Genomic DNA, 14,576 nt, shown 5'->3' on the forward strand with positions numbered 1-14,576 from the left:
TGTGATCACGTTGCGAGGATGATTGTGGCCGCATTCCAGTTTGCGGAGGCCGCCACGGAGAAACAACGCCCGGCAGTGACCCACGGTCCCACTTCTTGGTGTAGAGAGGAGGTTGTGAGTCGTGCTGTTGAGAGTTATATCATGAGCTGTGGTAATCTTGTCACGTGTTGTTTGCGTATTTACCCATTTGTCCTCCAATAGCTGCGGATCAGTCGTTTGACTGTGATTTCAATGGAGGCTTCTGTGGCTGGAGATCCTGGTCTGAAGATGTCTTTCACTGGGGCATAGTGGAAAGTCGGTCCTATCCATCATATGGTAATGCTTCATAATGAACACATGTTCACAGCTAACACTGCAACATTGTTTTAATACACAGCTATTCGAAGCATTGTTTCTCCTATTTTGTGTAGTTTCAGCGAACATGTAATTTTGCGGATGTCATTACCCCCATGTACTTTCCAACTGCTCTGCTACACCTGTCACCAATTAAATCACGAAGTTAAATGTATTGCGTGCATTATTTGCAAGAGTAGGCCATTGTGAGTCATTTAAATGTTTTACTTAAAGTCGCGCAATTGGGATTATGCTTAGCAATTATCGCTCCTTACTGCGAAAACTTGACAGGAACCTCCTGCCAAAAAGAGTCACGATACAAGCACAGGAATAATACATCAACACAATTATTGAGGTACCTGTATTTTTTTGTAACAATAATTTCCATGGAAATGGTCTTGGTGAATGCATAGCCTGTAGCTTTCAATAAATAATTTGCAAAGGGCAATGAATGAAACATATTTTGTCAACTTTATACATTTCTAACCTTTATTTTCACGCATATTTTTTACATCCCATATTTTTTTCTGAATTGGGGAGTTCAGCTTCAGGCATGGCAGTAATCTGAGCGCAGTGACATCTGTAACCATTAGATAAGGTTTCGCTATAAAACAATGTATATGATGATTTGAAGCTTTCGTGACTGCAGGAATCCATACTCTTTGGTTCTTTCGGTAAAGTCACGTAGCTTTAAAATAAAATAAATCACGGTTCGATCGCAACACAAGCACTCTCATGCGCACATGTCTTTTGGATTGCACTCATGCTCACATGTCCTTTGGATTGCACTCTCATGCTCACGTGTCCTTTGGATTGCATCTCTCATGCTCACATGTCCTTTGTATTGCACTCTCATGCTCACATGTCCTTTGGATTGCACTCTCATGCTCACGTGTCCTTTGGATTGCACTCTCATGCTCACGTGTCCTTTGGATTGCATCTCTCATGCTCACATGTCCTTTGGATTGCACTCTCATGCTCATGTCCTTTGGATTGCACTATCATGCACATGTCCTTTGGATTGCATCTCTCATGCTCACATGTCCTTTGGATTGCACTCTCATGCTCATGTCCTTTGGATTGCATCTCTCATGCTCACATGTCCTTTGGATTGCACTCTCATGCTCACATGTCCTTTGGATTGCACTCTCATTTTCACTTCCTTTGGATTGCACTCTCATGGTGCTAATATCTCATTAACACTGCTGTTGTGCACATATTTGGGTATGATACTCTTATGCAGCGACGGAAGCTCATTCATGCTATCTCCCTCCCTAATCCCTCTCCCTAATCTCCCCCATTAACACAGCTAACGTGCTTGGGTCCGTGGATGGAATTCCTTTCCAGCTCAGACCCCGCTTGCTTGCCCATCGCCACATATATAACCTTGTTGTATCTGCTCTCCCGCTGGTTCAGCAGTTCCACTGCTGGATTATATTTTTCTGCCTGAGGACGACCACTTGTGTTGCGATCGAAACGTTGTGATTTATTTTCTTTTATACCTACGTGACTTTACCGAAAGAACCAAAGAGAATGTATATGATAAGAGACGTGTTGGCTCACACGCTCATCTATTGCTTAAATCTCCATCTGTGTGACTGCTTGTGAGCACACTTATTATTTGTACAACACACACTCCTTTTAATGGATTCCCTGTTCAGTCACAGTCTCCATTGTGTCTGTGTGCAGATGGGAGCCCCTTCACTGGAGTACGCATGAGATCTCAACCCAGGAACGTCACGCATTTGAAAAGCCATCTGCTGAGCCCCATCTTGCAGCCTTCAAATGGAACTCGCTGCTTTCGCTTTAAATTTGGACCTTACTACAGTGCCAGTCTCACGCTCCGTGATGCATCAGGCAGCGGGGGCATGGTGGGGGATGGGACTCTCCCCCTGCTGTGGAGGCCCAGTCTGTTAAACATAGTGGACGTGGGCGGTGACCAGCAGCAGTGGTCGCAGGCGTTCGTGAACATCTCCGCGGACGTCACTCAGGTGCCCTTGTTTGGCAATTAGAGGCTGCTGCTGTTGTCTTTGAAGCTTGCCATCAAAACACTCGGGAAACAGATTCGCAAGATTTATAATTCCATCAAAATATAATTAATGCTAATTGATATTTTATTATCAACAACGTTTAATCAATGATTGCAAAGTGTGCTTTTATACTGGAAGCAAGTTTTATATGCAAAATCTGCTTATTGATGCAAGAATGTGTTTTCACGGCAAAATATTGCCATCATGGGACATTTGTATGGGCTAAATTGAGGCGATTGTAATTATGACCACGCAGGAACACGGGTTGAGGTACATTGTCTATAGTTTAGTAAATAATACATATAGACTAGAGTATGGGAAAATGCAGTCTTGACCAGTCTAAAACAGTGGTTTTCAGCCTCATTGTTATGGCGGCCCCCCAATTCAAGACGACTCGTCCCCCTCCCCAGCCACTGCATCCACTCCCCACTTGGTTACCAAGGCCACAAGACATGGATCACGTGTCACTGCCTTTAGCCAACACGGTGTTAGTAAGGCGTTCGTTGTACTTTCTCCATTTTCAATCATTGCTCTTCACTTATGTTGGCTGTGTCCAGGAATCGAACTTGAATATTTGGATTGATAGTGCAGTGCGCATTGTTATTTTGTGGATTGTTATTTTGTGGATTGTTTTTAATAACTGCAGGGCGCTTGTTCATTGCACCCTCTGCCTGCAGGTGCTGTTCGAGACAACTAGTAGCGTAATTGAGACTCTGGCTGGGATCGACAACGTGGAGTTGAATCCAGAAGCCTGCCCGAGCTACGGTAATACTAATCATCTGCATTGATTAAACATATTTCATCTTCAGGTGTGACTGTGTGACCTCATCACCAACTGTTGCTTAACTGCCCCCCCCCCCCACTTTAGCAAACAACCGATTAAGAGTTGGAGTGTAATGAGTGACAACGATCATGATAATATTGCGTTTGGCAATATGTCACGAGCCAATAAGCCAATGTCGAGGTCTGCTAGCCACGAGAGGGTTGCTGTTATTCCTCCATTAAAGGAACACAGACTACGGTGGTTTATTATATGGTCCATAGCTTTGATTGCATTACCACAATCGCACTGTGGCTGGTCTTTAATTACCCATTTATGAATGAGATGTGCACATCAGCCTGTTGATGTTCCAATGCAGTCGCTGGTTAAAGCAGTGCCTTTGAGGAATGTCGAAGCCAAGAAGTGCGATGTTTGGGCCTCAATTGAGGAATTTGCTCTGCACGTTCATGTTGTTTCAACTCTGTTCTCTGGCATTCTTCTCGGCGAGATCTTAGGCCAGAAATAAATTGGAGAACGTAGTTAAGGCAGTGTGAATGAGGTTACATCAGGGATTTGCATCGTGAGGTCCACTGCTATTTATAATAGGTCGTTACACGTAAACAATTAAGGGAAGGGGGAGAGTGTCATATATTTATATTTTAACAGTTGCCGAGCACAGGCCAAATTTCCCAATATGTCTAGCGGACATGAACAAACTGCACTATCACAGACGTACCGTAAAAGACGTGAGCACGTTGAATTTAACAAGGTTTTAAGAGTTTATGATAAGAGATGACGAGCGATAGATGGAATTACAAATTGGGAGTAGTGCGAGGGAATAAATTGAAATAGAAGTGAAGTGACCTGAAGTGGTGAGTGAGTGGGTTAGTGAATGAGAGTTGTTGGGACCTACAGAGTGGTTGTAAAACACGGTATAGATGAGATGAAACTGTCATTCTGGTGAGACAGAGTTCTCAAAATGGGTGTAGGATTCAAGGATAGAAGTTTATGAAAACGGTGACCATTATAGCAGTTGTAATATACTGACAGGGAAGTGACAGAATGACGATGATACGGCGTAGTAGCGACAGATGAATGATGAGGATGCGACTGACCATAGGTGAGTGGGTGACTGGAGGGAATTCGTAAGCGCTGGATTACCACTTACTGATTATGTGAATTCTATCAGAGCACCATGTATTCTTAGGCTGGACCTTGTACATATGATGATGATGATGATGATGAAACCTCATTATCATACTGAAGAGGATGGTTGGCTTTGTTTCATGTCACTAAGCGGCGAGTTAAACTTCACACGTGAGGCGGATGTGAGCCCTAGTGCTGGATGCATGATTCCTCCTTGTTCTCTCCTGTCTCCACATCAGATGTGTGCTACGAGACAGTCAATGCTGACGATGGTGTCCTCGTGGCCAATCCTTCTGTTGGCAATGTGACCTCATCGTGCTTCTGGGAAATAACGGTCTCCACGGGAAATATCATTCAGTTTAATCTGAACCCAAATCTGTAAGTGAACGGTGCTGCGATACGGAAGGGTCAGTCGTCGGGAGCCTCTTTCTCTGGAGGGACTCATCATGGCCATTTCATAAACCTGAGGCAGAACTTCTAGATCCTTTATTGAAGTGCTGTGTCCAAGTGTCTCTTTCAGATGTGTTTACATTCACCGTCAGAAAACTTGTCAAATTCTGGGTTCAAGCACTGAGTTATAAGCAAAGAGTATAGCCCCCTTCTCTCTGGCTTCCTCTCTTAACACATCCTACCCTTATTCTTTGGTTCTTTCGGTAAAGTCAAGTAGAGGGAAATAATATAAAATAATAATAGAATCCAACATTTCGATTGCAATACAAGCAACCATCATCAGGTACAAATGAATGAGAAAACAAACCTAGTAAACTTGGAAATATAATGCAATACAACACAGAGAGTCGGCCAACACAAGTCAACACCCCAAAGATTGCTAAATTTGAGAGAGAGACAAAACATAGACACACAGACAGACACACAAGCAGAGAGAGACTCACACAGAGACAAACAGAGAGACACACACACATAGCCACACAGAAAGACGTCTCTGTGTCGAGGCCTTAAATAGAGGGAGGCGGGGGCAGAGGGGGAGTTGTGTGGAATTTCTGCCCAAAGCGGACGAATGAGCTGGGCACTAGACATCTAAACAAACAAGCACGGAGCGTCGTGTGGAATTCCTGCCCATAGCGGTCGGAGGAGAGAATGGACCCATAAACAAGCACGGAACAAGCACGGTAGAAATCAAATTTAGTAAAATTAGGAAGTGTAATGCAATGCAAAACAAAGAGTCGGTTACCACAGTTAACGCATAGCCTGGTTGATTACGTTCTTCCAAAGATAACTAAATTAGAAGTTTTGTGTGAAGTTTGAAGTTTCATCACGGCCTCCTCCATGCCATCACGGCCTCCTTCCCGCCATCACGGCCTCCTCCACGCCATCAGGGCCTCCTCCCCGCCATCACGGCCTACTCCCCGCCATCACGTCCTCCACGCCATCACCGCCTCCTCCACGCCATCACGGCCTCTTCCACGCCATCACGGCCTCCTCCACGTGATCACGGCCTCTTTCACGACATCATGGCCTCCTCCACGCCATCATGGCCTCCTCCACGCCATCACGGCCTCCTCCCTGCCATCACGGCCTCCTCCCCGCCATCATGGCCTCCTATACACCATCACGGCCTCCTCCACGCCATCACGGCCTCCTCCACGCCATCACGGCCTCCTCCCTGCCATCACGGCCTCCTCTCCACCATCACGGCCTCCTCCATGCCATCACGGCCTCCTCCATGCCATCACGGCCTCCTCCCTGCCATCACGGCCTCCTCTCCACCATCATGGCCTCCTCCACGCCATCACTGCCTCCTCCCCATCATCACGGCCTCCTCCACGCCATCACGGCCTCCTCCCCGCCATCACGGCCTCCTCCACGCCATCACGGCCTCCTCCACGCCATCACGGCCTCCTCCATGCCATCACGGCCTCCTCCCCGCCATCACGGCCTCCTCCCCGCCATCACGACCTCCACGCCATCACGGCCTCCTCCCCATCATCACGGCCTCCTCCATGCCATCACGGCCTCCTCCCCACCATCATGGCCTCCTCCACGCCATCACGGCCTCCTCCACGCCATCACGGCCTCCTCCACACCGTCCTTCGTGAGCCAATATGCTGGGCATGCTAGTTCACTGCTGCCCTCACTCAGCGTCACATTTGGTCGAACAAGCAAGCACGGCAAACCCTCCCCGTAGAGGTTGTTCAAACTAGATTTGAAGCTTTCGTGACTGCAGGAATTATTCTTTGGATCTTTTGGTAAAGTCACGTAGAATTAAATTAAATTAAATAATAGAATACGATGTTTCTATTGCAACACAAGCAACCATCATCAGGTACAAATGAATGAGAAAACAAAAATAGTAAACAGTAAAACCTTGGAATGCGAGCATAATTCGTTCTGGAAACGTGTTTGTAATCCAAAGCACTCGTATATCAAAGCACTCGTATATCAGTTGTGATCACGTGACGCTCGGCAGACAAAGCGTATACGTACTACTCGTATTGCAAGACCTTGCTCGTTTATCAAATTAATATTTATTTAAAAATTTTGCTCGTCTTGCAAAACACTCGCAGACCAAGTTACTCGCAATCCAAGGTTTTACTGTACTTGGAAATATAATGCAATACAACACAGAGAGTCGGCCAACACAAGTTATCACCCCACCTGGTTGATTACGTTCCTCCAAAGATTGCTAAATTTGAGAGAGAGACAAAACATAGACACACAGACAGACAGACACAAGCAGCGAGAGACTCACACAGAGACAAACAGAGAGAGACACACATAGGCACACAGAAAGACAACGTCTCTGTGTCGAGGCCTTAAATAGAGAGAGAGGGGGGGGGCAGAGGGGGAGTTGTGTGGAATTCCTGCCCAAAGTGGACAGGCAAGCTGGGCACTGGACATCTAAACAAACAAGTGCAGAGAGTTGTGGGGAATTCCTGCCCATAGCGGCCGGAGGAGAGAATGGACCCATAAACAAGCACGGAACAAGCACGGTAGGAATCAAATTTAGTAAAATTAGGAAGTGTAATGCAATGCAACACAGAGAGTCGTTTAGCATACAGTTAACGCATAGCCTGGTTGATTCTAATTTAGCAATCTTTGAAAGAACGTAATCAACCAGGTGGGGTGTTGACTTGTGTTGGCCGACTCTCTGTGTTGTATTGCATTATATTTCCAAGTTTACTAGGTTTGTTTTCTCATTCATTTGTATCTGATGATGGTTGCTTGTGTTGCAATCGAAACGTCATATTCTTTTATTATTTAATTTAATTTCTTTATATGTGACTTTTCCGAAAGAACCAAAGAATAATTACTGGAGTCACGAAAGCTTCGAATCTAGTTTGAACATCCTATCCTGTTATACATAGCACTACATAATCATCAGCGTCACTGTGTATATAAATATGTCCCTTCACATAAACACATTTAAAGCAGTATTCACATTTCCCATCAGTCACACAGCCTTCTGATAAGATGCTGAATGTGGAAACTTGTGCAGTGTTTGCTTGTCTTAAACCGATGTTGCTGATGTTATGCACTCCCAGAAGGTTTTATTTAAAAAAAGGGGGTTCTATTTTTCACATGGAGGAACTGATTTGTGTATCGTCTGTTTGTGTTTTTTCGTCTGTTATAAACAGCAGTGGACTTCATGCGTGCGGATCCCTGCTGTAGCCTCATTTACATCAACCCTAACGACTCGCTCTGATTTCTCCGGTCCTCCCTCCCTCCGCATACCCCAATAACCAACATCCATTGGCACAATAGAAGTATTTGGGTTAGATCGCTTTCACCACATTCAGAAAGAATTGTGACAAAAATGGCTGGACACAGCCATATCAGAAATCTTAGCAAATCTCCTCCCTCTACTGTGAATTCCCCTCCCGCCCCCTTTAGCGTGACATGGGACTGCCACTGCTATTAAACTTGTGCTTTGACTTTCAGATATGACTTTCTTTGGCCCATGCAGCTCTTGATAACCCATGATTAAAACACACTCGCTGTGACTATATTCTTTTTACCATGAGGTATTTGCTATTCATGTGCTTGTGAGACTGCGCATGCTCTTCCATCATGAATCATGTTTTACAACAGCCATTTCCGTTTACACATGAATATATAATGCAATTAAATTAAGATTTTAAGTTGCATAATTCATTGTGACTTTCTTGACCATTGTTAGTGCTGATCATTTAAATTTTTAGCTGTCCTTCTTGAATTATTTTATAGCTATAAACTTGGTCATTGCAGTGCCTCTACATTTGTACAAAAACTAGTCATGTGCAGCTTCAGCACACCATCCTCACAATGATCTGCCTCTCTCTGTCTCATTGTTTCTATCTATCTCTATGTACATCTCTGTGTTTGGATTGATGTATTTCTATGGCCACTGTGCTTATAATGGTCTGTGCCTCTGTGCATTTGCAATTTTCTGTCTTTCTGTGTTTGTAATTGTCCGTGTTTCTGTTTGTGTGTCTGTCTCTGCAATTCTCCGTCTCGGTGTTGGTCTCTAGATCTCATATTTGCGTCTACACAGAGCCCCATGAAGCATTGGGTCTTTTTTGTATATAGGCCTGAATATTAAACCTCTACACATATCAATTTGCTTAAATATGTGTTCCTGCATAATTAAAAGTGGCTCCATATTACAGTGTCTAATAATTATTAGCCAATAAAAATACGGCTGAATGTTTTGCTCGTTATTATACGGACTGTGCTGTCATACATTGATTATGTTTTTCTTTCAGGATCTATAACTCGTACTGTGCATCTGTTTACAACGTTGAAAATGGGTCGTTGAGTCTAATTAATCCGTCATACTATTCCCAAATTCCATATCTATATTACTCTTCGGAAAATCAGCTCATCGTCAGATTTAACAAAGGGTGCTCCAATAATTCAAGTGATATTATTGGGAACTTCACTGCTATAAACCCAAGTAAGTGCTTGAGTGTCAGATGTTTGTAAACACAGTATAAATATAAACATTTCATCAGCAAAAAAAATCCCAGCATACATTGGTACGTCAAGATGGCATCACCATGCTGCACACAAAGGGTTTCCACCTGTCTGGTTTGACGCCTACAATCCGGGGAATTGACATCTGTGCTCGGGCAGCAGGAATTTATTTTGTACTAAAATCTAATATTGGTCCTGTGAACTTTATGATAAATTATTGCATAGTTATTATAAACTTTGGCCGAAAAGGTGCAACCTTATGCACAAAGGCCTTATCAAAGTCACCAGCTCAAAAGAGTTGAGATTATGGTATTTCTTGAATTAGGTTGTTTTGCCAATAGGCTGGTGCCAAATTGTCCCCACAGTGCAGGGATAGGGCTGCTCAACATGAAGCCCCTCCAGCGCTAATGGAAACAGTAGGCATTGGGTGGGATTATGAGTGGTGTTCAGAGGAAATTGGGCGCAACAAACCTGACATGGAGCTGGTTTAATTGGCAATTTATAATTGCAATCTGGTGGAAATTTCAATAATGAGGCATCGCCAGACGCGAGTGCGGTCTAGTGATGAAACCAGGACGGATTTCTCAGTCAACCTAGGTCTATCAAAACTATGCAGTATTTCTGGAATAAAGTTCAACAGATTACCACCTCATCTTGGTACAAATCAATTCATGTCACCCTGAACACAGATGCCAGTTCATAGACTGTCCAGGTCAATTCCAGAAAGGATAAGAGATTACCAGTATTTTTATGGGGAGCAGTAGCATTGATTGCCTGCACCCTGGTGATGGGAGAATACACAAACAAAGCTTCTGCATTAATCGCATTCACCTATTCAGTTAAACCACCATCATGTGTTGCCTGTAAAAGTATAGCCACGAGCTGCCACTTAAATTAAAAATGAAAATATATTTTCAATGTCAAAACTTATTTTCAAGCACGATAAATGTGCGTGTGCTCATGTGAATGCAACTGAATATGAAATAGAAATGGGATCGCACACCGATGTATAACAACAGCCACTCTGCTCTTCTACTTATTTTATTTTCTACAGCAGTGTTAACATCAAATATGTTGAGTTCTGTTTTATTTCACCTGCGTAGTGAAATATGGCCAAACAACCCCCAGAACCGACATGGTGTAAGGAGGCCTTCATCCAGCAGTGTAATGACATAGGGGCTGTAATGTTTTTTATTTGATTTGTTATATATGGGTGATATTTACCATGATGGAAATTGCACGTGTTTAATGCTGGAGGCCACATTTTGCATAGGACATCACTGATATTTTTGTTTCCCAGAGTGGTACTAATTTTATTTACCCCAGATGGATGATGGACTGACTCTACCACTACCAGGACTTGAACACGCAACTTTCTGATTAAGTGCTATTCAAAGTGCCCTTCCTTGCAATTGACACATCTTACCTAAATATATAAAAGTGTGTGGCGATAGTTCAACATCGTAGCCTTTGAACATTGGAGACTTGTCTATATCCTGCCTAAAACATATGTTCTCCTAATTAGATGAGATATTTGGATGTGGAGGCATTTTGAACAACACCTCTGGATGGATAGCTTCCCCAAACTACCCATATGACTACAGCTACAATCTGCATTGCGAGTGGCGATTCGAGGCACCAGATGACGCAGAAATTTACATCTATTTCTACTTAATGGAGTAAGTACGTCACTCAGAGAAATTGAGGTGTGCGAAAAGCATGCATTGTTATGCACGCAATGATATTTTTATTTCTTTAATCCAAATGTCTTCCTGGAAAAAAAAAACCTGAGATGGAACATATTGTATGACAGGTAGCTAGGATACACATTGCATCAGAATCAGTCAAAACTATTTTAATTTCGAACTTGTTGATTCCTTTTGCCACATAAAACTTGGCCAAGATAAATTTGATCTCTAACAAAGTGTTTCTCGTGACAATGCTCTGAAATGCGCGTGACATCATTCCAGTCAGACAGCTTTGGAATCCAAGTTGACTCAGACCACTAAGCAAATCATTAATCACGAGATAATTTTAGCCAATCACAGAACCAAGTCACCTCATCAATACCAATTAAATAATGAAGTCCTTTATAAACAGGTGAGTGCATACTGGATCGACATACAAGTCTAAATACACATTGAAAAATGCAACATTGCCCGATGGCTAATTTTTCCCGATGGCAAATCGCCCGATGATGCTGGATGTAATTACCAGCGAAATGTATTCAAATTGTAAATGTTGTGGATGTATTCTCCAACACACCGACGGGCTGAAGTAGTAACTATTTGGCGTTTTGTTTACGTGCAAATCCCTTACTGGCTGTGTCGGGTGGTGGAGGGTTACGACACATTTATGCTTACGCGATCTAACCCAAAAACCTTTATTATGAATAATATTGGTCGCGAAAGCCTACGTGTTAAATTGGTTTTCGTGTTTCGGATGTTTTTAAAGCGGCACTGTTTCTAGCTGTCCACATTGCAACATAATTTCAAGACAGCTGTTTAAAGCACTTAGTGCCATTGTGTTGAAAGGCGCAAATTGGCTTCATATGATGATAACCCTATTCTACCCACAGGATTGAGGAATCCGATGGATGCACCGCAGACAGTCTCCAGTTGTACAATGAAAGCACCACGGTGCCCGACAGGCTTTGCGGGTCCAATGTATACAGGAGTGTCACGTTGACTTCACCAGCGAGGATTGTGTTCGCGTCTGACGGGCAAAATGAAGGTCGTGGGTTTGAATTGTACTACAGAGGTATGGTCCAAGTTCCTGTGCGTTAATCACGACCTAGTCGACTATGCATTGATTTTCATGTGTGTGTGTGTGCGCTGTATATATATGATGAGTGTAGGCAAACCGTCGGACCTGTAATTGTGGCCGTTTCATGAAGCGTAACATGCTGACCTTGTTTTTAGTGTTGCTGCGATGATCACGAGGGGGAGAACGTGGCTGGATTTTCAAATTGGCTTATGTAGATGTAGTGAGTCATGTCTGAGACACCAATAGTAGGAGGCAACACACGTTTATTCTACACTTAGACACTTGTTTACAAACGGGATAACTACAAACTGGTCAGAACAGCTGGCACGCTGCCTGACCCACGATGCCTGACCCACGATGCCGGAGACAAAGACGTAGCCCGACGGGTTCCATTCCAACAACAGACAGCCCTGATCCAGCCTCGGGACTTCCCTTTTATGCCCCCCCAGCGTGGCCTGGCTCCACCCTCGGCCACGCCCCCTTCTGGAACCCACCAGAAGGGTCTGGGCTATACCCCACGTGTCCCCTCAGTCACCTTTGGCCCACATCCCTTACCCCGGCCTATCATGTGTCCTCTTAGTCGGCCGGGCTGCAACGTCCTCTTATGCCTCTTTCTGCCAGCAACCAGCACTACGCACCCTAGTGACCCATTCAATGGCATTGCATGCTCTGCTGGCAGATCGGCTGCTACACCCTGCTCTGCTGGCAGGTCGGATGTTACACCAACAATTCCCCTCTGTCAGTAACCATTCGCAACGCACCGTAGTGACCCATTCTATGTCACTACATAGATGAACAATCCAAAAAGAGATGATTAGGTGGCTCGGGTGTCCAGAAATCGTGTCAGCAGCTGATTCCACTGAAATCTTCAAATCTGTGCTGAAACCAGATTCTCTAATGCAATAAATTGTTAAATGTATCGGTGACTGCATAAAAGGATCACCATATGTTGTTGGAAGAAAGAGTCATACTTGAATGTTTTCAAACATCACCTATTGGAGATGAAATGGTGCGGTACCCTGCGATTACATTTCCCGGACGGAAGTTTCCTTGCGTCATGATGCCAAGAACAGGGTGGCAATATAACTATGGATAAATGAAACATAAATTACAGCTAACCGTGGGACCGAGCACACATTGAAGGTGCAGAATAGGGTAGGATGATGTCTCCTTCCCATTCGTAAATGTATGCTGGCTACAAACGCCCCTTGCATGCCATGCCAGCAGCACTTACCTCAGAGATCATGCAGGCCAAATGGGGTAGAGTTGGGTGAAGGCTTGTCTTTGTGCATGTATGTCCACTTCTGAAACTTGTGTAATGTGCACCATGCCGCAGTCCCATAAACGTAGGTTCCACTCACAGACATTGCACATCAGCGGCAGGTAGTATCTGAACCTATACATGAGTACTTGGTGCAGTGCGTAAATATTAGCATTTGGACGACAAAGGTACCCAGGCATGTTCTTGGTCACACCATCTGAGAGAGACGGGGAGTGTAATTCTGTCGTGGCCCGTACACTTTACTGTCATCCCATGCATACATTTCCTCTATTTTATGCAGCTGAGAGCCTATTGAGACGAACCGTCCCTTTGCATGGGAGACCTGCGTCACAATTCAATTCTATGCAACGTGAACAAATGGCAAATACATCTGATATTATAAACCTGATAGTAATAACGTTTGCCACAAAGTTAAACAATTAACAATACATTGACAATCATGCAGAATACATTCGGCAACATACAACTGAATTTTCTGTAAGTATACTTTTTTCTCGATGGGGACTCCTGGGAAGTAATTCAATGGCATTCAAAGTAATTCAGTAGTTATCACTTTGAGGGAGTTCATTCACCTTTCAGCAATCTGAGGAATTGAAAGTGATGGATTTTTTTTATTTAGGAAAATTGCACTGTGGCATTTTAGTCATCGTAATACAATACAACTGCAGAGTATTTAGCACAATTGAGGAAAGTGTAAAAGCTGAAAAAGTGACAGATTTTGACGGTTGTGACGTGTGAGGCAAATATGATGCTGCATGATGACACGCAGCAGGACGTTGCTCACATATCGATGGGCCCAGGTAAGATGGGCTATGCCCATCTATGATATGATTTTAAAATGGTGCTCCTGCGGCTTATTGTAAATGGTAGAACTGACGAGCAGTTCCAGAGCTGATTGGATAAATTGACAACGTTATTTCATCAAAGGTAATGTTTTTTATATAAACTGCACAGACTTTCAAATGACACCTCATCGAAATTACTGGAATTATTAAAACAAATTATCCACATAGTAATTCGTTCAAAAACAATTACAGTTCAGACAGTAATCCAGGTTTTATTTCTGGTCATGCATAGCACTAGTGGGTACCCGGCTAGGTAGTAGAATACACTGTTCTAGAATTAGTAGGTTCTCACTACCATTGCTTGTTTTATCACAATCATTAAGATACATGTGAGATTTGTGTGTGTGTATGTACATGTCACATGTGACACTGTGTATATAAGCATGAATAATGTGGACGTTCAGTGTATATGTATTCTGGACATCTGTAAAAATTCTGAACACCTGTGAACAACAGCTTCATAGATCATTTGATTCCTCCGCTCAAAATAAAGATTCTGA

The 14,576-nt window shown here is 43.6% G+C and overlaps 1 protein-coding gene across 3 annotated transcripts in view; it reads left to right on the forward strand.

Moving 5' to 3' along the window:
* The window catches only part of LOC116939615 (cubilin-like), a 35,700-nt gene that overhangs the window by 10,129 nt on the left and 10,995 nt on the right, over nt 1–14,576 (forward strand). For all 3 annotated transcript variants that reach the window (XM_076064740.1, XM_032948234.2, XM_076064749.1), the window contains 7 exons: nt 202–315; nt 2,023–2,324; nt 3,041–3,128; nt 4,509–4,647; nt 8,973–9,163; nt 10,709–10,862; nt 11,762–11,943. In XM_076064740.1, coding sequence (XP_075920855.1) covers nt 202–315; nt 2,023–2,324; nt 3,041–3,128; nt 4,509–4,647; nt 8,973–9,163; nt 10,709–10,862; nt 11,762–11,943 — 1,170 coding nt within the window. The remainder of the gene's footprint in view (nt 1–201; nt 316–2,022; nt 2,325–3,040; nt 3,129–4,508; nt 4,648–8,972; nt 9,164–10,708; nt 10,863–11,761; nt 11,944–14,576) is intronic.

This window comes from Petromyzon marinus, chromosome 6 (genome assembly GCF_048934315.1).
Source record: "Petromyzon marinus isolate PM22_M1 ecotype Great Lakes invasive population chromosome 6, UKy_Petmar_22M1.pri1.0, whole genome shotgun sequence".
In the NCBI taxonomy this organism is placed as follows: Eukaryota; Metazoa; Chordata; class Hyperoartia; order Petromyzontiformes; family Petromyzontidae; genus Petromyzon; species Petromyzon marinus.